Source organism: Stenella coeruleoalba (assembly GCF_951394435.1).
Source record: "Stenella coeruleoalba genome assembly, chromosome: 2".
NCBI lineage: Eukaryota > Metazoa > Chordata > Mammalia > Artiodactyla > Delphinidae > Stenella > Stenella coeruleoalba.
The window spans coordinates 140,898,029-140,916,918 of NC_137147.1; the positions used below are offsets into that span (position 1 = coordinate 140,898,029).

The following is an 18,890-nucleotide window of genomic DNA, read 5'->3' on the forward strand; positions in this document are numbered from 1 at the left end:
AACTCCTATATATTCTGACAACTCCCTTACCTCTTTGGATCAGTTCTTCAGAGCTATCTGAGAAGCTGATTCCCAGGCTATAGTCCTCAGTAAGGTCCCCAAATAACATAACTTTTGGGTTTTGGTGTTTTTTTTGTCAACAATTCTTTTTTTTTTTTTCCACACACACACAAACACACACACAGACACACACACGCACTGTATTTTATTTTTACAAGAGATAAATAGACTGACACCAAGCACTGTAAATGGATGACCACAGCAAAAGCAACCATGATTGCAATTACCAAACACGAAGCACATACTATGTCATAACATTTAGTCAACAATTCTTACTAAATGTCCAAGATATAAAACAAATGCATAGCCTCTGGTTCATAGTCTTGACTGTAGTCCAACTAGCAAACCAACAATTGCAATACAGGGTGATGAGTCCCAACAGAGGGGAGTGTGGGGTACTGTTGTGGCACAAAGGAAGAGGTTTTGCTAGAGGGCTTGAACTGTATGCTGAAAGCCAAGAGGAGCTCACTACAAGATTTTAAATGAGAAAGATCTCCCTGACCTCCTGATGTGGAGGCTATAAACTTGGAGGCCAGGAAAATAGCTGTGAATAACTTGTAGTACTTCAAAAAAGTGATGATGGTGAACAAAAGCAGTAGGGATGGAGGGAGAACAAGGGCACATGGTGACTGACTAGATGGGACAGGGGTGGGTGGCAGTGTAAAAGAGAACCAAGTTACAGTCTTGGACTTGTAACTCTTAACTCATAGACAGAATTCAGGAGACTGTCAGGTTGTAGGGAATAGATGAATTCAGTTTCACAGACGTTGAGTTTGAGGTCTCATTTGGAAATTTCCAGTAGGCAGGTAGCTACAAAGGCAGTGTGAGGGATACAGGTGGAAAGAAAAACTAACACCTATGAAATAATTAGAAAATGCAAAAGGTCTAAATAAAGTTGTATCAACAAGGGACTGGTTAAATAAACATAAAATAGCCATACAATGAAATATTATATAGCTGTTAAAAACAATGAGACGTATAGGCTCTCATACTGAAAGCTATCCAAGACATTGTTTAAGAAAAAAAAGAAAGAAAAAGCTAGTGATCTTTCTATAATGTTGAAAAACCTGACTAGCATTACCACTTTTGTAGGCAGGAAATAAAAGCAATGAAGACAAATAATGAAAAAGTATGTCATTTAGAAAAGAAGGGGATAGATTACAACAGTTATCAAAGTGTCACGCCCGCAGCATCTGTTTCACCTGAAACTGGTTACAAAAGGGAAATTCTTTAGCCCCACCCCAGACCTACTAAATGAGAAACCCTGGAAGGGGGCCCAGCAATATGTTTTGGCAACCTGCCAGGTGATAGTGCTTCATGCTCAAATTTCAGAACTACTGGATTCGATTTTTATGTTGGATACAGAACTGGATGGAATCCCCTTTAGTACTAGTGTTCACTATATGAATAAAACGAAGTCTTAAGAGCACTGTGAAACAAAGGTGCTTTAAAGAGCCGACACACCATCACGTTATCATTATAACTGTTGCTCATATAACTATCTTGAATAGACTATAACAACACGTTTCACGCCAGCCAGGCTTTAAACAGGTGAAGGATGTCAACATCTAGTTTTCTCTATCCTGGTAGGTGCCCCTAACATATCACAAGTTGTGTGCATTGTAAGAGTGAATAATGTGCCTCTTGGAAAACTTGGCACCTTCCACCTCGGGTGACAATGTACACATGTTTTCTCCTAAACGAGACTACAAGCAGCAGGGCCTACAGCGCCAACCCCACACTGGAGCAGGTAACCGGCGTCTCCCCAGCTCCCGGGAAAGCGGACTTCGTCTACAACATTCGCGCCGCTGGAAACTGGCAAGGCGCTAATCCCGAAGGCTGTGGAAAGAGGGATACCCCGAGGGAGAAGTGCTGTCCTCACAGCCAAGACAAAAGCAGGGGCTACTACTCACTGAAGGAGATGAGCGTAAAACTCCTCAGCAGCTCGGTTGGTTCGCGCCCACATCCCGCCCCAGTTTGACTGCAGATCCGAAACCGCCAAACTGAAATGCGCGCCAGACGCTGACTTCCGGGGTTATGACCCCCCGCCGGGACTACTTTTACCACCACCACCCCCTCAACAGGTCCCGTTTGTCCACAAGATTAAACTTTTATAGCATACAGCTGTTTTTCCTGTCCCAATAGTTTTCCATTCCCGTAAGAAAAAGTTAAAATAAGTTGTAACGGTTGAGGGGGAAAAGACACTCGTCTCGCGAGAGTTGGCCTCGCCCCCATATGGATTACTCCGCGAAAAGGAGTCCCTTGTTTCTAAGTGCTCTTTTTGGCTTTGGAAGTCAATAGATACCGTAATTTGACATATATGAAGAAATAATACGCTATTTTTATTTTTGTAGAGTGGTATAGATATATTTTGTGTCCCTGTATTGGTTTTGAGACGGGGCAGGGTGGGGGACGAGTTGAAGGTTACATACAGAGTGGGAGTGCTAAGCACTTCCTTTTCCTGTGGGAGCCGCCGGGTTGAGGGGAGCGTGGCCTTCTCCTCTCCCCGCCATGGTGAGTGAAAGTTCTCTCCGTTGGACCTTTCTCTGCTCTTGGGGCCTGGCAGGAATGGGCTTGGAGGTTCAGGGCATAAAACCTTCATGAGGGGAAGCGAGGAGAAGGAGATGGGGACCAAAGGGCTGGGATCTGTGGCTGGGATCTGGGAAGTGAGGCTCTCCGGCAGCCATCTTAGAGGCAACGTGTGCGAGCCGGCGCAGGGCGCGTTTGGAAGCGACACAGGAGAACCCCCCAGATCGTTCTCGGGCGCAGAAGGACCTTTGGAATTCTGGCTTCCCTTGGATCTTGAAAGAATGGGTTCTACTGAAGACTTGGAAATTTGCAGGGCCTAAGACTGAGTCTGGGTGGGAGTCAGTTTGGGGTCTTGTATCTCCGTGCCCGGCTTAGTAAGGAATACTTCGTCTCTTGAGAGATTTCGTTAAAGAAAAAACTTGTATTTCCACTTTTTTCCTGAATTATTGTGTGTTCATCTTAAGAATTGCCTCTGAAAGCATTCTGGTCCTCTTTAAAATTTAATTGTTGTGTATGTACTGCATAAATAACGTTTGTATATGTGCCTTGGGGAGTTGAGTGAACAAAATAGGGAAAAAGCACTATTCTTATGAAGCTTCGATCGTAATTGAGCTGGTCAAAATGCATCGTAATGTTCGATGGTAGTAAGTGCTGTAGACACAGGAAGTTGGAGAGAAAGCAGTAATTGGGCTTTATAAACAGTGATCAGAGAAACCTGAAGGAGGTGAGGAAGGGTATCTTTAGGTAGGAGACTGGTTGCATCTGAGGCAGCTCAGGAATGGCCGTGAGTGTAGGCCTGAACATCTGGAAGAGTATGGAAAGCGAGGTTGAGCATGTTGTGTACATCCTGCTTGGGATGTTTTCCTTTGAGGTGGTAAGTGTTTGGAGAAGATTGAGCAAGAAGTAACAGGGCTGTTGTTTTTACTAGTAATTTTTGGAACCTGTGTTTGGAATGGGATGAAGGGGGCAAGGATGGATGTTTGGAGGAGTGGAGCCCTGGTAGATTTGCTGACATTTGGGATGAAAGAGTTTGGATGATGGCATTAAATTGCATTTTCAAACCTTACAGTATGGTTTTGATTATTTTGCTTTCTAAGGCCTCATTTAAAAGTTTAATTATAAAGCGTTCTCTTTGAAAATGATGAAAATTCTGTGGCAGAACTTGAGAATCATGTGTCCTTCAAGTATTTACTGATGTTAATAGACCTGATGGTGTGTTGGTAACTTAGCCTTTGTTTTTGGTTTAAGTTTTATCTACCTCATCAAACTCTAGTCTCTTCTGGAACTGAACCGTTAATGCTTTTGTTGGCACGTGAGAAGAGTGCCTCTGACATTGCTTGTCAATATAAATATTTTTTTTGTTTTCCCAGGCGTGTGCTCGTCCACTGATATCAGTGTACTCTGAAAAGGGGGAGTCATCTGGCAAAAATGTCACTTTGCCTGCTGTGTTCAAGGCTCCCATTCGACCAGATATTGTGAACTTTGTTCACACCAACTTACGCAAAAACAACAGACAGCCCTATGCTGTCAGTGAGTTAGCAGGTATGGATTTAGATCTTTCCTGGGTTGACTTTTTAAGAGGTACTTAACAGCAGTGATGAAATTTCACTCCATTGGTCCGTGTTTCTGAACCACATGATTTTCCTGGATGTTCTGATGCTGTTTGCTACCGTGCATGTAGTCAGAATGGTGTGGTTGGGTAGCTAAAACTTGGGTTTCTTCACAATTTCAGGTCATCAAACCAGTGCTGAGTCTTGGGGTACTGGCAGAGCTGTGGCTCGAATTCCCAGGGTTCGAGGTGGCGGCACTCACCGTTCTGGCCAGGGTGCTTTTGGAAATGTATCCTTCGTTTAACCACCTAGACTAGTCAGCTGTGGCATTTAAAAGGCTGGACTTGTCTTTTTCTTGTTAGTAGTTGCAAAATAATTTATGCTGAAGATGCTAGTGTCCAGATTAAACATTTCTCTAGACAGATTCGAAATCTGGAAGATTTTTCCGTCATAATTTTTAAAGCCAACAGGTTTGACAGTAGGAGGTTTTGCTTGCAGTGATGTCGTAATTTGCGCCTTACTCTGTTCTCAGCGACAGTTGCCTGCTGTCAGTAAGCTGGTTCAGAAGGGTGACGAAAATTCTTACTGAGCAAGGCATAACCTGTTTTTAATTCCTAAAATTTGAGAAATGTGATTCTTAACTGGGAAAACAGATGTGTCGTGGGGGCCGCATGTTTGCACCAACCAAGACCTGGCGACGTTGGCACCGCAGAGTGAATACAACGCAGAAGCGATATGCCATCTGCTCTGCGTTGGCTGCCTCGGCTTTACCAGCGCTGGTCATGTCTAAAGGTTTGTGATATTTTATATTCTAGGAGTCGTATAAAATACCCCTTTCTTCCTCTACCTGACCCTTTTCATTGGTGTTAACAGCCTGTGTACATTCACCTCATCCTAGAGTGTCTGGCTAAGTTTCCGTCTGCTAAATACTAGTTATGATCATTTCAGTCTTAATCATCAGTGAATACTGTGTATCCAGCTCAGTCATCAGTGAATACTATGTAACTGGGAGAACTAATTCAAATAAAGTGATGTCGTATATTGTTAGAAAACTTTTCCATCTTGTCATGTTGCTTCCTCTTTTTATTTAACTGTCAAAATGATGAGATTCCACTTCATTGGTCCGTGTTTCTGAAACACATGATATTTGTGGAGATTCTGATTTGGCAAATTGTATACACCATTTTTATTTTGTGGGTTCGATTCAGTTTTTCAAAGGGTGCAGGGTAACCAGGTCACTGTTAATTGGCTTTGTCAGGTCATCGTATAGAGGAAGTTCCTGAACTTCCTTTGGTGATTGAAGATAAAGTTGAAGGCTACAAGAAGACCAAGGAGGCTGTTTTGCTCCTGAAGAAACTTAAGGCTTGGAATGATATCAAAAAGGTAGATTTTGTGGTCCTTCACACAAATTTGTTGCCAGATTTTAAATTTCAAAAGATTACTGAAGGGGACAGTATAACTAAACCGCAGTGGATGTGAGAGCAAGGACTCTGGAACCAAATTACTTGAGTTTGAAATCTGAAATCATTGCTGTGTTAAATTTAGGCAAGTCATTTTTGCCTCTAGTTTGATCATCTGTAAAATGAAGTTTTTTAAACTATGAAGATCTATTGCAGGGATCATATCTCAATCAAAATACCAAACCTCACTTTGTTAGGTCTACGCCTCGCAGCGAATGAGAGCTGGCAAAGGCAAAATGAGAAACCGTCGCCGTATCCAGCGCAGGGGACCCTGCATCATTTATAATGAGGACAATGGTATCATCAAGGCCTTCAGAAACATCCCTGGTAAATCTTGTACTGCTTACATGTTTTAATTACCCATGCTATGCAAGCTTACTCAGCTTTTATTATGATGAGATTCCACTTTATGGTCTGTGTTTCTGAAACTTCATGATTTTGTGGAAGTTCTGATTCTTGGCTGAATGAGTGAGCCATTGATGGTTGAAATTCATGATTAAAATACTTCTTGGGTGCTATAAAGATGATTTGTGTTTCTTCTGTTGAAATACAGGCTCCCTAATTCTTGTTTTCCCTTTAAAAGGAATTACTCTGCTTAATGTAAGCAAACTGAACATTTTGAAACTTGCTCCTGGTGGGCACGTGGGACGTTTCTGCATTTGGACTGAAAGTGCTTTCCGCAAGTTAGATGAGCTGTATGGCACTTGGCGTAAATCTGCCTCCCTCAAGAGTAACTACAAGTGAGTGTAATTCATATATTGAACATAGTGTTTATGCTGTGGATAGTGTTCAAAATTGGTTTGCATATTTTCTAAATAACGGATTGTGTTGCCATTTCCTCCTTGTAAACAGATGCAATATGTGGAAATGGTGAGATTCTGAGAAGTGATAGTATAGTGGAAATTCTGATTGTATTCTGTCGAGCTTAAATGATTAAAAGTAATCTTTTGTTGAGGTTCATGTTCTTTAGTCAGTTACATGAGAAATAGGAGTTGAGCCTCTATAGTCAGCGTTTTCTGTTTTCATTTAGCCTCCCCATGCACAAGATGCTCAATACAGACCTTAGCAGAATCTTGAAAAGCCCAGAGATCCAAAGAGCCCTCCGAGCACCACGGTAAAGTTGTGATATTCACTGTAATTCTTGCCTAGCCTCACACTATTGGGTATTTCAGAAATATGGGTAATGTAAATAAACTATAAATATAGTCTCTACCTTTTTATAGCAAGAAGATTCATCGCAGAGTCTTGAAGAAGAATCCACTGAAAAACCTGAGAATCATGTTGAAGCTAAACCCATATGCAAAGACCATGCGCCGGAACACCATTCTTCGCCAGGCCAGGAACGTAAGCAATAATTTGGGTTTTGCTAATATATGTTGAGTTTTTAGAAAGATTTGATTCTTAGATTTTCTTCTAATTTGTTGCAGCACAAAATCCGGATGGATAGGGTAGCAGCAGCACTAGAAGCCAAATCAGATGAGAAGGGGATTCCAGGCAAGAAGCCTGTGATGGGAAAGAAGGGAAAGGAGGCCATTTGCGTTAAGAAGCTGAAGAAGCCGAAGAAGCCAAAGAAGCCTTTGGTGGGAAAAAAGGCTGCAGTGACCAAGAAACCAGCAGCTAAAAAGAAGCCTGCTAAAAAGAAGCCCGCAGAAAAGAAGCCTGCAGAAAAGAAGCCCACAGAAAAGAAACCCACCACAGAGGAAAAGAAGGCTGCTGCATAAAGTTAAATTTGTTTATTTGGTGAAGGTCAAATCATTTTGGACAGCTAATTTTGAATAAAGACCTTATGATCAAAGAGGCAGTGAGAAACATGACTTGGATGTGTTGTGTGAATCTTGGTTAGAATTTTTTTTACTGACACTTTGTTCTTCATAATTCAAGCCTTTTAAGTCTGGTATAAAATGGAGCCTTGGATTTAGTATAAAATCCATGAAGTTGAATGAGAAGTGGGATGTTCCATAAATCCAGATATAAAATCCACTTTGTAAGTAACAGTGTTTTGAGAAACAGATGGTTAAAAGACTTATCCCAGAAATACACAGAAACTCTTTAGCTCCCCTCTCCCATAAGAAAAACACCTTGGAAAATGGGTGAAGTTCGGTAAAGATCTGACATTTTCAGTAACCACAAGAGGGCAGAATCAATACATTTTTTAAAGTATAGCAGTAAGAAACTGACGCTTCCTTCAGAGGTGTTATAACCTGGTGTTAGAATACAGTTGATGGAGGGAATGCTTGCCACCTTTTTGATATTTGGACCCTTGGTATGAAAAGTGCTAGGAGCTTTTTTCACAACCATTTGTGCGTTTTTAGTAGGCATGAATATGTTGACCGAGCATGCTAGTGCAGAGAATGTACCCAAACGTTCGTCCTTCCCTACTTTGTCATGTCAGGGTCTTGTTTTGCATCTGGCTTTGTTCCCGTTGGCAGTCTATCCTTGCATTCATAGATCAAGAAATCCCAGTTCCTTAGCGTGAAAAAACACCGTCCAATTTGTTGAAACACCGCTCTGTCTTACGCGCTTTAATTTGCGCAGGCCTCCTGGGAAACCCCTTTCATGTGACTGGGAATCCTCGCCTGCCTGGACCTTCACAGGGCTCCTGTACCATGCACATACGCTGGCAGTAGTCCCTGCCTTCAAACGCGGCTGCAGGTTTGCGGGAGCGAAAGCAGCCGCCTGACGCAACACCAGTGGAAGGGTGCTAACAGTGCTGTTCAGCTGAAGCACCTGACACATGCTATCTGACCATTTTTATCTCTAGGTCCTTTACAACTCCAACGCATTTCGCCTTAGGAATCATCATTGGAGTCTAGGTTTTTGGTTTAAAACCCCCACTTCGTCCGTGGGCCGAGCTCGTCCGCGGAGGAGCGGCTACCCCAGCCGCCAGCAGGAAGCGGCCGCCCCGCCCCAAAGTGCCGCCAGCCCCGCCCGACCCGCTCTTCCGTTTCCGGTAGCGCGGCGCGGAGGTGGCGTCATCTGCGAGTGGCCGGCCGGCCGCTAGCGCGAAGACGCGCGATGTTGAGCCGGCTTCAGGAGCTGCGCAAGGAGGAGGAGACACTGCTCCGGTTGAAAGCGGCCTTGCACGACCAGCTGAACCGGCTCAAGGTGACCCTGCGCCCCCCACTCCGCTCCTCCCTTCCGTCCCCTCGGCGCCCCGGGCCGCCCGGCTCTCCGCGGAGCCCAGGCGTCTGCGGCGCCCGCCTGCTGCCGCCGGTTAGCCCTTACTCACCCGGCCTTCGCGGCTGGACCTGGTGGCTTACCGGTGCCTGAGGGGCTGGATTTGAGATTGTGGGTCCACCCCTCTAAGAATCTTGATCACGCAGGTCTGGGCTGAGACTCAGCCATCAGTTTGGCTAGTACACCCTCCCCCACACCGGACCCCTGCAGCCCCGGAAACGCGGACGGCCGCACCACGCGCTGAGGAAGGGAGACCTCCCGCAGGCTCGCCTAGGCTGCCCCTGCCCCCCATCGGCCTCCCCTCCCGAGCCCCTATTCTCTTTACTACCTAGTATGGTCGCTCGATACAGCTCTAGTCTCGCAAAGACGACCGGCTGGCGGATGCGCCCACTCTGCGAAGGAAAACGGTGAGGCCCTGCGAGAAGAGACCAGCCACATAGTTGTTCCCGGTAGCTCTTACCCCCGGAGCTGTTACCGACTCCACGGCCTTGACGAGGAGTTGAGATTGACACCCATCAGCGGCAGTTCCCAGGCCTCTGCGGAAGTCACCCCTTTCAGCCTCAGTGACACGCTCCTGCTAATTCCTGTTCGGCACTTCCAGGCTTTCTAAATCCAAGTGAGATGAGTGTTATGAAGGCTGTTTGTAAACTGAGTAGTATTGTCCACTTGCGACCTATGAAAACAGTGCGCTTTCCCTTAGGGTACATGTAATGGCCTGCACTTCTTTATGTTCTCACATCGCCGCAGTGCCTGTACCAGTGCCTAACGTGAGCGTGCTGACGATGGCCGCGGCCAGAGCCTAGATTCCTTTGTGCTCCGGGGAACGCTCCCATTTTCCAGTCTTCCTGCCTTCGATTTCTCATTATGGAGTAGACAAGCTTCAGGTGTGTGGAATCAGAAGACACCTGGCTTTATTTAGCGCATGCTTGTGTTTTCTCCCCTGGGCTGCTAGGTCTGGGGGAGTGGAAGCCTCGGCTCAGCTGGACCACCTGTTCACCCTAGGAGAAAGGGGCTGGAAGCTTTCTGTGCTGTTTCCTTAAGAGGTGGGGAAAGCTCGAGGAGCCCACCCTTCCCTCTGGAGCTTCACAGAGCTTACACTGTTTTCACTTCCTCTCATGATGCCCACAGCTTACAGCGTGCTCAGTACATCTCACCTACATCAGTAGCCCAATGACATAGTAAGGAAAGTGTCCTTGACTCTTCTTTTCCAGGTTGAAGAACTGGCTCTCCAGTCAATGATTAGTTCTGGGAGAGAAGATGAGATGCTGTCTTCTCAACCTGCGCCTGAACAGTCACATGATGTAAGCTTAATCAAGTGTGGGCCTGGGGAGTCCATTCTGCTCTTACGCTGCTTAGCCATCAAAAATTGTAAATTACGTTATCAAGCCCAAAGGACTCTGGGAAGTGGTGTTAAGAACTTTCCAGTTTAATAAACTGGATTGTCTGTATTACTGTTTTAAACAGGGAACATCTACCAGCTAGCTACACTGTGGTTGACTGTACTTTTATATTGCCTCGACCTTCCTATTCATCCACTTTCTCTAGTCACTCCAGTGAACCGGGGAGAGTGTGAAGATCTTTGCAGGAAGATGTCAAAACTCTTGCTGTTCTGTGAATAAGCAAGCTTGGGATTTAAAAATAGAGTGTAGCTTCAGCTACAAAGCCTAGTGCTAAAAAATGAGTTCTTGCCCTCATCATATCCTCCTCTCACCAAATGCCCTCAGGAAAATCATCTTCTAAATATACCATATTTGAACAGTTCTCCCAGATGTGTGTTAAGCATGTAAAACTATTGGAAAGCAGCACATCTAAGCCAGCATAATTCTTATGTAAAAACCATGTTTGTATATCAGGTAATATTCTATCAAATCTAGGGCATTTACTCTGCTCCCATTTTGGCAATGGGGGTTGGGGGGTCAGGGTAGAATTTGGAGAAATAGGAAACTGGCTACAGTTCTTAGTGATAAATATTGCAGATGAATACGCAATTGAGATTTTATTTGAAAACACTAATTTGTTTTGAGGCCAGTGTTCTTCTTACTAATCCGTAATGTGTCCTTGACTAAAGCAGATGTTGGTGCATGTAGACAATGAAGCATCAATCAACCAGACCGCACTGGAGTTGAGCACAAGGAGCCATGTGCCAGAAGAGGAGGAGGAGGAGGAGGAGGAGGAGGAAGAATCAGATTCCTGAAGGGGAGAAGAGCCAGGGTTAGTCACAGGAGTTAAGTTCTAAGCCGCAGGAACTTTCTCTCTTCAAAGAATTCTTGCCATGGGCCCTGTAGCCTCCTTTAAAAGGAAGCAAGAACTTTAGGAGGATGTGTAGTTGTAGAAATGGTTCCATCAATAACTCAAGTTTCAGAGTGCTTTAACCAAAATTAGTGACATACAGAAAAGCTGAGATGCAGTGTTTCAGTATTGAGCAATATGGGTGGTGCTGTGTTTATATTCTGGTCAGATTCAGTAATTGTGTTCAAAACCAAAAACTTCCTCTGAAATGCTACTGAGAAGGTCTGGCATTTGCAAAAAGGGCAGAGTTTAAATACAAGCCAGCCTTTACAATCAACAAGGCCTCTTTTAAGAAAACCAATTATAAACACTGTTTGCATGCCATTGAACCCTTGTGAGCAGAGCAAGGCCACAGTATGGGAGAGAAAGATGACAAACAGGAGGACAGAGGGCCACTTGAGAGCACAAGCTGTTGCCACCTCTCAGTGACATCGTAAAACGGCCTACTAACATGCTTTGTATGGCTGTTACCACATCTAGGTTGAGACATCACTATGGTAAAATGTGCTTAGAAATAAAGATAAATAGTTGTCATGCAGCTTGCTGCTTTCCAGACAGAAACAGAAAAGGGTCAGTTCCCCTGGGGCAAACAATATAGTAGGATGGTTGAAAACCCATTTCTGGACTTAGGAAATGTGCCATTGAAGGATCACTGGGCTTGGGAGGTTGGATTTTGTAATAAAGAGATGACAGTTACAGAGTAAGAGTTGTTAAACTTCGTATTTGAAGTTGAGACTCATTTCTGCATACTGTCCCTTTTCCACTGAATGTACAGACAAGTAGTTGCTTAATTTTATGAAAGTAATTGGCCCTGCCCAGAAAAGCCAAACAAAACACAAACAACCTCCTCAAGCACAGCTCCTTACAAAACTGTTACAGAAGAGAGCACTGACATATTTGTTAATATTTCATTAAAGTTATTTTGAGCTACTCTTACAGGAAGTAGCCAGAAGTTTAAATGAGCATGTTTCTTGGAAAACACAGTGTGAAAATTATTTTGCAACAAAAAGCATCAAGGTACACATCTTGGGGACTAACTTAAAACATGAGCATGGGTTTTTAAGAGCTAGAAAAGTTGGGTATGAATTCTAGCTTGACCACCAACTGGTTGCTTGCTTTTCACCTTTGCAGCTCACTTTCCCATCTGTAAAATGAGAGTACTCGTATCTGCTCTAGCAGTTTTACAGGTCCTTGTGAGACACTCACAGGCATCCTTTAAAAATCCAACTATTGGCAATTTCCTGGTGGTCCAGTGGTTAGGACTCCGCGCTTTCACTGCCGAGGGCCCGGGTTCAATCCCTGGTGGGGGAACTAAGATCCTGCAAGCCTTGCGGCGGCTGGGGAAAAAAATCTGACTATTATTGGCATCTCAGTAAGGAAGTTTGAGTAAGGAATTTGGCCTGAGGAACTCAAAAAACACAGCAAGAGTGATGTAGGGAACATCATTCTTGAGAATTAGATCATTCTTGGTGAAAAGTACTAGGAAGAAATCTTTTTGACTCTCAAAATGAAATACCTTTGGATGTGAATAGAGGATTTAAAACACCCCTCAAAAGAAATTGACCTTGGAAGTGTTCAGATCCAGGTTTTAGACACCAGGTTGCCCCATTCATTAGCTGGCACACTTTGAGACATTCTCAGTGGTGGTGACATCCTCTCTGTTAGGAAAAGACCCTGGGTGTGAGTAGGGTGTGGGTCTTAAACCTCGTCTGAATGTTTGTGTATTGAAAACATGTAAGTTAGGCTGTTGACCTAGAACGGATGTTAGCCTCGCAGTGAGAAAAAATAAATGACTGGCTGAGGCAGCTGTGTATATATAGCACTGACCAGTTTTTAAAATCCTGGTTGTATCTCAGGCTCTGGTAGATCTAGAGTGGAACTACCTACTCAGGAGATTTACCTAAGTTCTGTTTTTTAATTTGAAAACGAAATAGGCCTTTTATTGTTAAATATATATTTATTTTGGTTTTCTGTCACCTGCTCTCGAAGAAAATGAGGGAAGGCAGCCTCACATATAACCTAAATCTCAGAAGTTACTGTTCAAAGAAAGAAAGGTAGCCAATTGAGACACAGCTTCATTTTCTGTGGCTTCACTGCCGCCCCCCAGTCAGGACAAACCCAGGGCCAGGCACTTGTTTCCTCTCCAGGAAAGTGTCTCAGGTGTAACTGGAGAGAGAAGGGAAGCCATTGCTCAGTGGAGCATAGCAGCACGGCACAGTCCCGGGTGGAGGCTCCAGTGCCAGTCAGGCACCGGCCGCCCCCCAATCCTACCCCCACCTACTGTTTTTCCCTTGTATAAAAAGACGGAAGGAATCAGTGGCATCTTTTCACAGGTCCACAGGAAAAGTGGTTGAAAGATAAGGGTGCTTGCTGAGAAGAACTGGACAAAGTCCAAAGATTAGAATTACAGGAAGCCGCATTAGTCCAAAGCACTGAACTTGTCCTCAGTGTGGTATTTCCGCCTTCCAGCCTCCTTCCTGTCTTTGCCTTTTCCCTCTCAGTAATGTGTGGCTGCTAAATGCCTTGATTTCTTATGCACTACAGATATTGAAAATCCCTCCACAAAAGCAGAAATATCTTTCACCCTTTGAATTGATAGTATATTTATTAGAATAAGAGATTAGATTTGTTAAACGTCTGGATTAAAATGGTAAAAGGATTTCCATACAGTTTTTAGGCACTATACACACTGTTGTTTACAATAGCATCAGTACTTGGATTCGGGGAAAGATAAATCTCATACATGTTAATGCCTTGATCCATTCGTAGCATTCAGAGTAACTCCACCATTTTAGAAACACTAATCCAAACTTAAAGAGACATAGCACTAAATATCCCACAGGGTATATTTAAAAATAAATACAGAAATACAACCAGAAGTCTACAGATCATCACAGTAGACAGACTGGTGAAGCCCCAGCTATCATGGCAGTGAAGGGCTCTGGCTAGATTTTGATGGAAACTGCTGAATTCTACACCAAAAGCAAAAACATAATGAAATAACATGATATACTCTCTCTGATGCTCATTTTCATAGCAGCAAAGCATGCTTCACATGCACTGCCTGTGAAGGATCTTACAAGGCCCCTTCCTACTCAATTGGAAAGAAGGTAAGCCTGGCAAGAATGAAGTACCACCAAGTGTCAAAGAATCCCGAAAACACAGGCAGCCAGCCAGTCACGGTGTGGGAGAGCAGTGCAGTTTTCAGTAAGAAGGACGACCCACAGTCACCAAAGTTTCACTGTAGTTCAACATTGCACGTTTTGATCATCAGCATACACAAAAATAGCCCCAAGCACAAAGCCAGTCCACTCGGGAATAACGATAGTAATAAGAATAAAGATGAAAATATTGAAAATGACACGAGTAGAATTTTGGCACATGCTGTGTTCTTCATCCTTTGTCATAGGTAAAATGCACATCTGAACAGAGACAGGCATGGGAAGGAGGCCCAGAAGCAACATGGCATGCTGCTGGGCAGGGGACTCGGCTCTTCCCCAATGCTTAGATGCCAGCCACGTGGGTGGGTGTGCTGGGCTGGTTAAGGCCGATGGTGGAGCAGAGCCAACCTGCAAAATCCACTTCTTCAGCATCAGATCTCTTGATAAAAGCATGAACCTGTGTGTGAGGAGATGGACAGAAAGTATTTAAAAACCAAGGAGGACAATTCAAGAATCCTGGGTCTGGAGGTTGTGCTACATTTGGAAGGTGCTCTGGGAGCCTGCCCTTGGCCAGTTGCAGGCCCAACCCCCTGGCTCTGCTGGTCTTACCCTTCCCCAAGCCCGCTCTCTCTCAAATGGAGACAGCAGCTCTGCCTGCAGTGCCTCGCAGCGTTGTTAAAGGAGCAAAGGAACTGATGAACTTGAAAGCGCATGTTACGCTGACCAGGCTCTACATGGCATGTGAGTTCAGACATTCAGTATCCCACTCCTCCTCCTACCACCACCACTACCATGTAGGAGACAAAGTTACTTGGTGAGGGGACTGAATCAAAGATAGTACTACAAAAAGGTCCTGTCCCCTTGCAGGGGTGGGCTGGCCCTTTTCCCTGGACTCCCGCTGGCTGCAGGGTCATCCCGGCTTTTCCATTAAACTGATAGGAGGACAGGGGAGATATGTTGGGTATCCTGCAGGCCCCTGATCAGCTGGACTACAGTGGTCAAGGCAGAGCAGGGTAAGGGCTCTGGAAGTACTGGATAGATGACTGACAGAGGAGAACAAATGAGTAAGCAGGTGGCAGTGTAAGAATCTGAAATAAATGACTTACCATGAGTTGCTTCAAATCTGCTCTCTCTGCAGGGTTTTTTATTAAGCTTAAAGGAAGAAAGAATGTGAGAGCTCTTGCTTGGCACTGGTTCTAATTCAGATTACTTACATGTGCATGCATGCCCGTCCTCCCCACACCCCATAGGCTCTGAGGAAGAGTGCCTAAGCCTTACCCACCTTCCTGTTCTTAGCAGAGTGTCACACCCACAGCAGGTTAATAAACGCTTGTTGAATTAAACTAAGGCCAAAAGGCAATATGCCAGTCCCTTTACAGTAAGTGCTGAGCGCAGCAGCTGTTTTGCCCACTGCTAGAGTCAGATAGGTCACCACCGTCCTAGCACTCTGGATGAAGGGCAGCAGCTGAAGGGTAAAAGGCAAAGCTGTGCTCTCCAAGATGGATGCGGAGCCTGACAAAACCAAAGTACTTTCAGAGAACAGGAGGTGACTTACCATTTATTCACAAAATCTTGAAATTCCAGACTGAATACTCCACTGGGCAATTTTGGAGGAGGCTGCAGGTACATGTGAAGACATAAGAAATGCCCGGTGTCCTGCTCCACCCATCTCTCCCTTCCCCACTCCCACCTCTGGGCAGTGCTGCCCTTATCCAGTCAAGGAAAGGCACGGGTGAGAGGCCAATGGCTGCTACCGGGTTACCCTGTTGGAACCATCAATCTCAAACCAGTCAGAACTGGGGCCAGGTCAGTGTTCTGAGCACTCACTTGTCTAGTGACTGAATAAATCACTGTTCCTCTCTGAGCCTCAGACGACCCTTCTGTGAAACGAGGAGGTTGGGCTTAACAATCCCTGGGGCCCTTTTTAGCTCGGAGGCTCTACCACTACATCTTGGAGTGTGGCAGGGAAACAGAACCATCAATTACCAGGAACAGCAGCTAGGGGGTGTGCAAACCACTAGGCATAGCCCAGCCCGGACAGCACCTGTAAGGCTGGCTAAATAATAAAATGTTTACCCCTCCTGAGCTCTGAAGGAGCACACAAAGGTTAAAAAAACATTAACTGGCAGAGAGCTGGGTCTGGAAGAATGTTACCTACACACTCACTGCAGGAATGAGGGTGTTTGCAGGTATCAGAGCAAGCACACTGGCAGTAGCCCTCGTCTTTCCAGGGTGTATGGTGGAGATCACACAGGGCAAGGCCCTGGGGCACCCTGCTCATGCACCACACAGCCCCCCACCCTTCTTGTAACCCGTACTGGAGTTCTGTGCAGCTTCCTTGTGAGCTGACTCCCAGACACTGCTCTGATGTGTAACCCAAGTCACCAGGTGATTGGAGACTAAAAATCAAACACTAACATTACCAGAGGAGTCCAGCCTAGTCCTCTTCCCCTGAACGCCTTATCAGAACAGCAGGTGAATAAGCCTGATCCCAGGTCATGGCCTAAAGCCCAGCTTTTGGGGCCCACGGTGCTGAGGGGGGATGAAGGGACTATTCAAGGGAGAGGCCAGGCAAGGGAGGGGCTGTGTGCCAGCAGAGTGTGAGGTGCAGGCCACCTGTCACCACTGTGCAGCCCAGCCTCCTGGGAGGTAGGATGGGGGCTAAGAGGAGAAGGTGGGAAGGAAGGAAGAGCGCTAGGGGGGACGGGCCTGAGCTGCTTTTCATCTTGGAGCCTGTTTCCTTAGCTGTATGAAAAGGATAACAAAACCAACCTGGCCCACCTGAGCAGTGCTTGGAGCACTCAGTAGGAAAATGAATGTGAAAATATCTAAGAAATCGGTGCACACTAGGTGACTGGCAACGATTTGACCTCAGCCATCCCTTCCCTTAATGTGGCTCCCACCCAGCACGACCCAGTTTAGGTCCCAGCAGGAGAGGATGGCTTTCCTAACACAAATGCAACACGTTCTGCCTTCCTTGAGTCCTTAAGCAGCCTGGATCAGATCCCGAACTTGCTGTGTCCCACAGTGCTTAGCATAAAGCTGTGCAGCCAGGCAGTAAAGAGGGCTGAACTAAGCTCTCCAGTAGACTGTGAACCAGTGACAGTGATTTTTTAACTGCTGGGGTGAGCCAGGATTTTCCCCGCTGAGTTTGTAATGAACAAGGGGACCTATCTGAGCCTTTGGGGGTCTGGTTTTAGACATACTGGTGTACATATTTCACAAATAATATATCTTCTTTGTATTAAAGTTAGCCAACAGCACTTGAATCACCTGTTATTCCATCACTTCAAGATAATCACTATATCATATTACTTTCCAGGCTTTATGTGCACATGCATGTGTACATAGATTTCTTTGAAGAACCAATCATGGTATACATACTATTTTATAATCTGCTTTTTTCACACAACTAATAGTGGATATTTTCCATATCTCTTTCTGCACTGTCACTTTTTATGTTCATTGCTTTATATGGAGAAAACCCTATATTGCAGTTACACATGCATTTACCCTGCCTCCCCTACACAATCTAACAGTCTTTAAGACCTGAGACTGTTTTTCCATTTGTGGATCCCCATGTCACTCCTACCGCCACCCCACAGTGCTTAGCACATAGCAAGTGCACAAGAAATGCTAGGTGAAAAGAAGGAAATGCCTGGTGAACGAAGGATGAGAATGTAAATGGGCAGGGGGAGGCTCCTGAATCTGAGAGAGGAGGAGGGACTCAGAGCCGCATGAAGATGTTCCTGGGGAAGGGACTTCTGCAGCCTCTAAACCAGCCACTCAATTCCAGGATCATGATGCACAAACCAGGACACACAAATCTTGAAGCCCAGGCAGCCCACACTGTGGGAACAGTTCAGAGGTTTCCCAGACAAATCAACTGTGAGTTTTTTTCTTAGGAGGAGCAAATAAATTCCAAAAGCCATGCAGTACCTTACCTCATTGACTATGTAATCCAACAACTCAAAAATTGCCATGGGAGGTCGGCTGTCCATTCCATAAGCTACAGATTTTATAAAAAGAGAAAAGAAAACACTTCTCAGAAACAGAAGGTTATTTGCCAATATGAGGCTAGGGGTGGGCATGGACCCTAGTGACTAGAACAGAGTCGTGGACGATAAAGAGAGACAGAAGAGCCACAGATAAGGCCTGAACGCAGAGGGGACCAGCCAAAGCCACGGAGTCAGCTGACCAGGGTTGGAGTCTGGGCTCTGCCGCATCCAAGCTTTGTGACCTTAGGTAAATCAGCTGACCACTGAGCCTCGTTTTGAGTTTTGTAGAGATGGGTAAAAATTATGTCCGCCTTTCTCCCCTTCCCTACACTGAAAGAGGAGCAAATGAGATAATAACTAAATCCTTTAGAGTTATTTAGTTTTCATTTTCCCTGAACTTGGGTCTCTTCCTCTTGGTTCTCCGGGGCCACAGCCACCAGCCCCTGCAACAACCCGCCATCGGCTACCCCTGCGCCCTCCTGTTTTTCCTTTCATACATGCCCTCTCCCATGGGGGCCTCATGGAGGTAAAGACCAGGTCTCCCTGGTCGGACAGGAATGTCCTAGCAGGAGCTACATCAGAAGATGATAGCTGGGCCAGGATCTTCCAATACCAGGTTTCCTTCACAGTTCAGAAAGGCAGGCAGTGCTACACAGTGCTTACCAC

The 18,890-nt window shown here is 45.3% G+C and overlaps 4 protein-coding genes across 11 annotated transcripts in view; 2 read left to right on the forward strand and 2 right to left on the reverse strand.

Annotated features, from left to right (window-relative positions):
* The window catches only part of ZWILCH (zwilch kinetochore protein), a 45,652-nt gene extending 36,793 nt beyond the window's left edge, over positions 1 to 8,859 (reverse strand). For 3 of the 4 annotated variants that reach the window (XM_079912481.1, XM_079912482.1, XM_079912480.1), the window contains exon 1: positions 1,974 to 2,313. In XM_079912481.1, the coding sequence (XP_079768607.1) occupies positions 1,974 to 2,026 (53 nt within the window). In that variant the 5' untranslated portion in view covers positions 2,027 to 2,313. Of the gene's footprint in view, positions 1 to 1,973; positions 2,314 to 8,828 lie in introns of those variants that run through there. The other variant, XM_079912484.1, reaches the window with a different exon arrangement.
* Positions 2,527 to 7,413, forward strand: RPL4 (ribosomal protein L4). The gene is made up of 10 exons (XM_079912485.1): positions 2,527 to 2,574; positions 3,960 to 4,131; positions 4,322 to 4,428; positions 4,793 to 4,931; positions 5,398 to 5,522; positions 5,797 to 5,926; positions 6,183 to 6,339; positions 6,630 to 6,713; positions 6,823 to 6,943; positions 7,027 to 7,413. Exons 1-10 carry the CDS (start codon positions 2,572 to 2,574, stop codon positions 7,318 to 7,320), a joined length of 1,332 nt encoding a protein of 443 aa, XP_079768611.1. The 5' UTR covers positions 2,527 to 2,571; the 3' UTR covers positions 7,321 to 7,413.
* SNAPC5 (small nuclear RNA activating complex polypeptide 5) lies at positions 8,531 to 10,990 on the forward strand. 4 transcript variants are annotated; one of them, XM_079912490.1, is made up of 4 exons: positions 9,131 to 9,392; positions 9,477 to 9,660; positions 9,988 to 10,077; positions 10,848 to 10,990. In XM_079912490.1, exons 3-4 carry the CDS (start codon positions 10,012 to 10,014, stop codon positions 10,968 to 10,970), a joined length of 189 nt encoding a protein of 62 aa, XP_079768616.1. In that variant the 5' UTR covers positions 9,131 to 9,392; positions 9,477 to 9,660; positions 9,988 to 10,011; the 3' UTR covers positions 10,971 to 10,990. The 4 variants fall into 4 exon arrangements, with proteins under 4 accessions (XP_079768614.1, XP_079768615.1, XP_079768617.1 ...); XM_079912488.1 differs by lacking the exons at positions 9,131 to 9,392; positions 9,477 to 9,660 and adding an exon at positions 8,531 to 8,704 and having other exon boundaries at positions 10,845 to 10,977; XM_079912489.1 differs by lacking the exons at positions 9,131 to 9,392; positions 9,477 to 9,660 and adding an exon at positions 8,540 to 8,704.
* Positions 10,991 to 14,544: 3,554 nt separating this feature from the next.
* Positions 14,545 to 18,890, reverse strand: part of MAP2K1 (mitogen-activated protein kinase kinase 1) — a 78,168-nt gene continuing 73,822 nt past the window's right edge. For both annotated transcript variants that reach the window (XM_079912487.1, XM_079912486.1), the window contains exons 8-11: positions 18,171 to 18,235; positions 15,782 to 15,843; positions 15,333 to 15,378; positions 14,545 to 14,683 (exon numbers count right to left, since the gene is read on the reverse strand). In XM_079912487.1, the coding sequence (XP_079768613.1) occupies positions 14,570 to 14,683; positions 15,333 to 15,378; positions 15,782 to 15,843; positions 18,171 to 18,235 (287 nt within the window). In that variant the 3' untranslated portion in view covers positions 14,545 to 14,569. The remainder of the gene's footprint in view (positions 14,684 to 15,332; positions 15,379 to 15,781; positions 15,844 to 18,170; positions 18,236 to 18,890) is intronic.

What these genes read in the sequence shown, in the direction of transcription:
- RPL4 (XM_079912485.1), top strand. An exon ending in AGCGCTGGTCATGTCTAAAG is followed by an intron (nt 4,932 to 5,397) that starts GTTTGTGATATT and finishes TGGCTTTGTCAG; the next exon opens with GTCATCGTATAGAGGAAGTT. An exon ending in TTCTTCGCCAGGCCAGGAAC is followed by an intron (nt 6,944 to 7,026) that starts GTAAGCAATAAT and finishes AATTTGTTGCAG; the next exon opens with CACAAAATCCGGATGGATAG.
- SNAPC5 (XM_079912488.1), top strand. Translation starts at nt 8,615, where the DNA reads ATGTTGAGCCGGCTTCAGGAGCTGCGCAAGGAGGAGGAGACACTGCTC. An exon ending in ACCAGCTGAACCGGCTCAAG is followed by an intron (nt 8,705 to 9,987) that starts GTGACCCTGCGC and finishes CTTCTTTTCCAG; the next exon opens with GTTGAAGAACTGGCTCTCCA. An exon ending in CGCCTGAACAGTCACATGAT is followed by an intron (nt 10,078 to 10,844) that starts GTAAGCTTAATC and finishes CCTTGACTAAAG; the next exon opens with CAGATGTTGGTGCATGTAGA.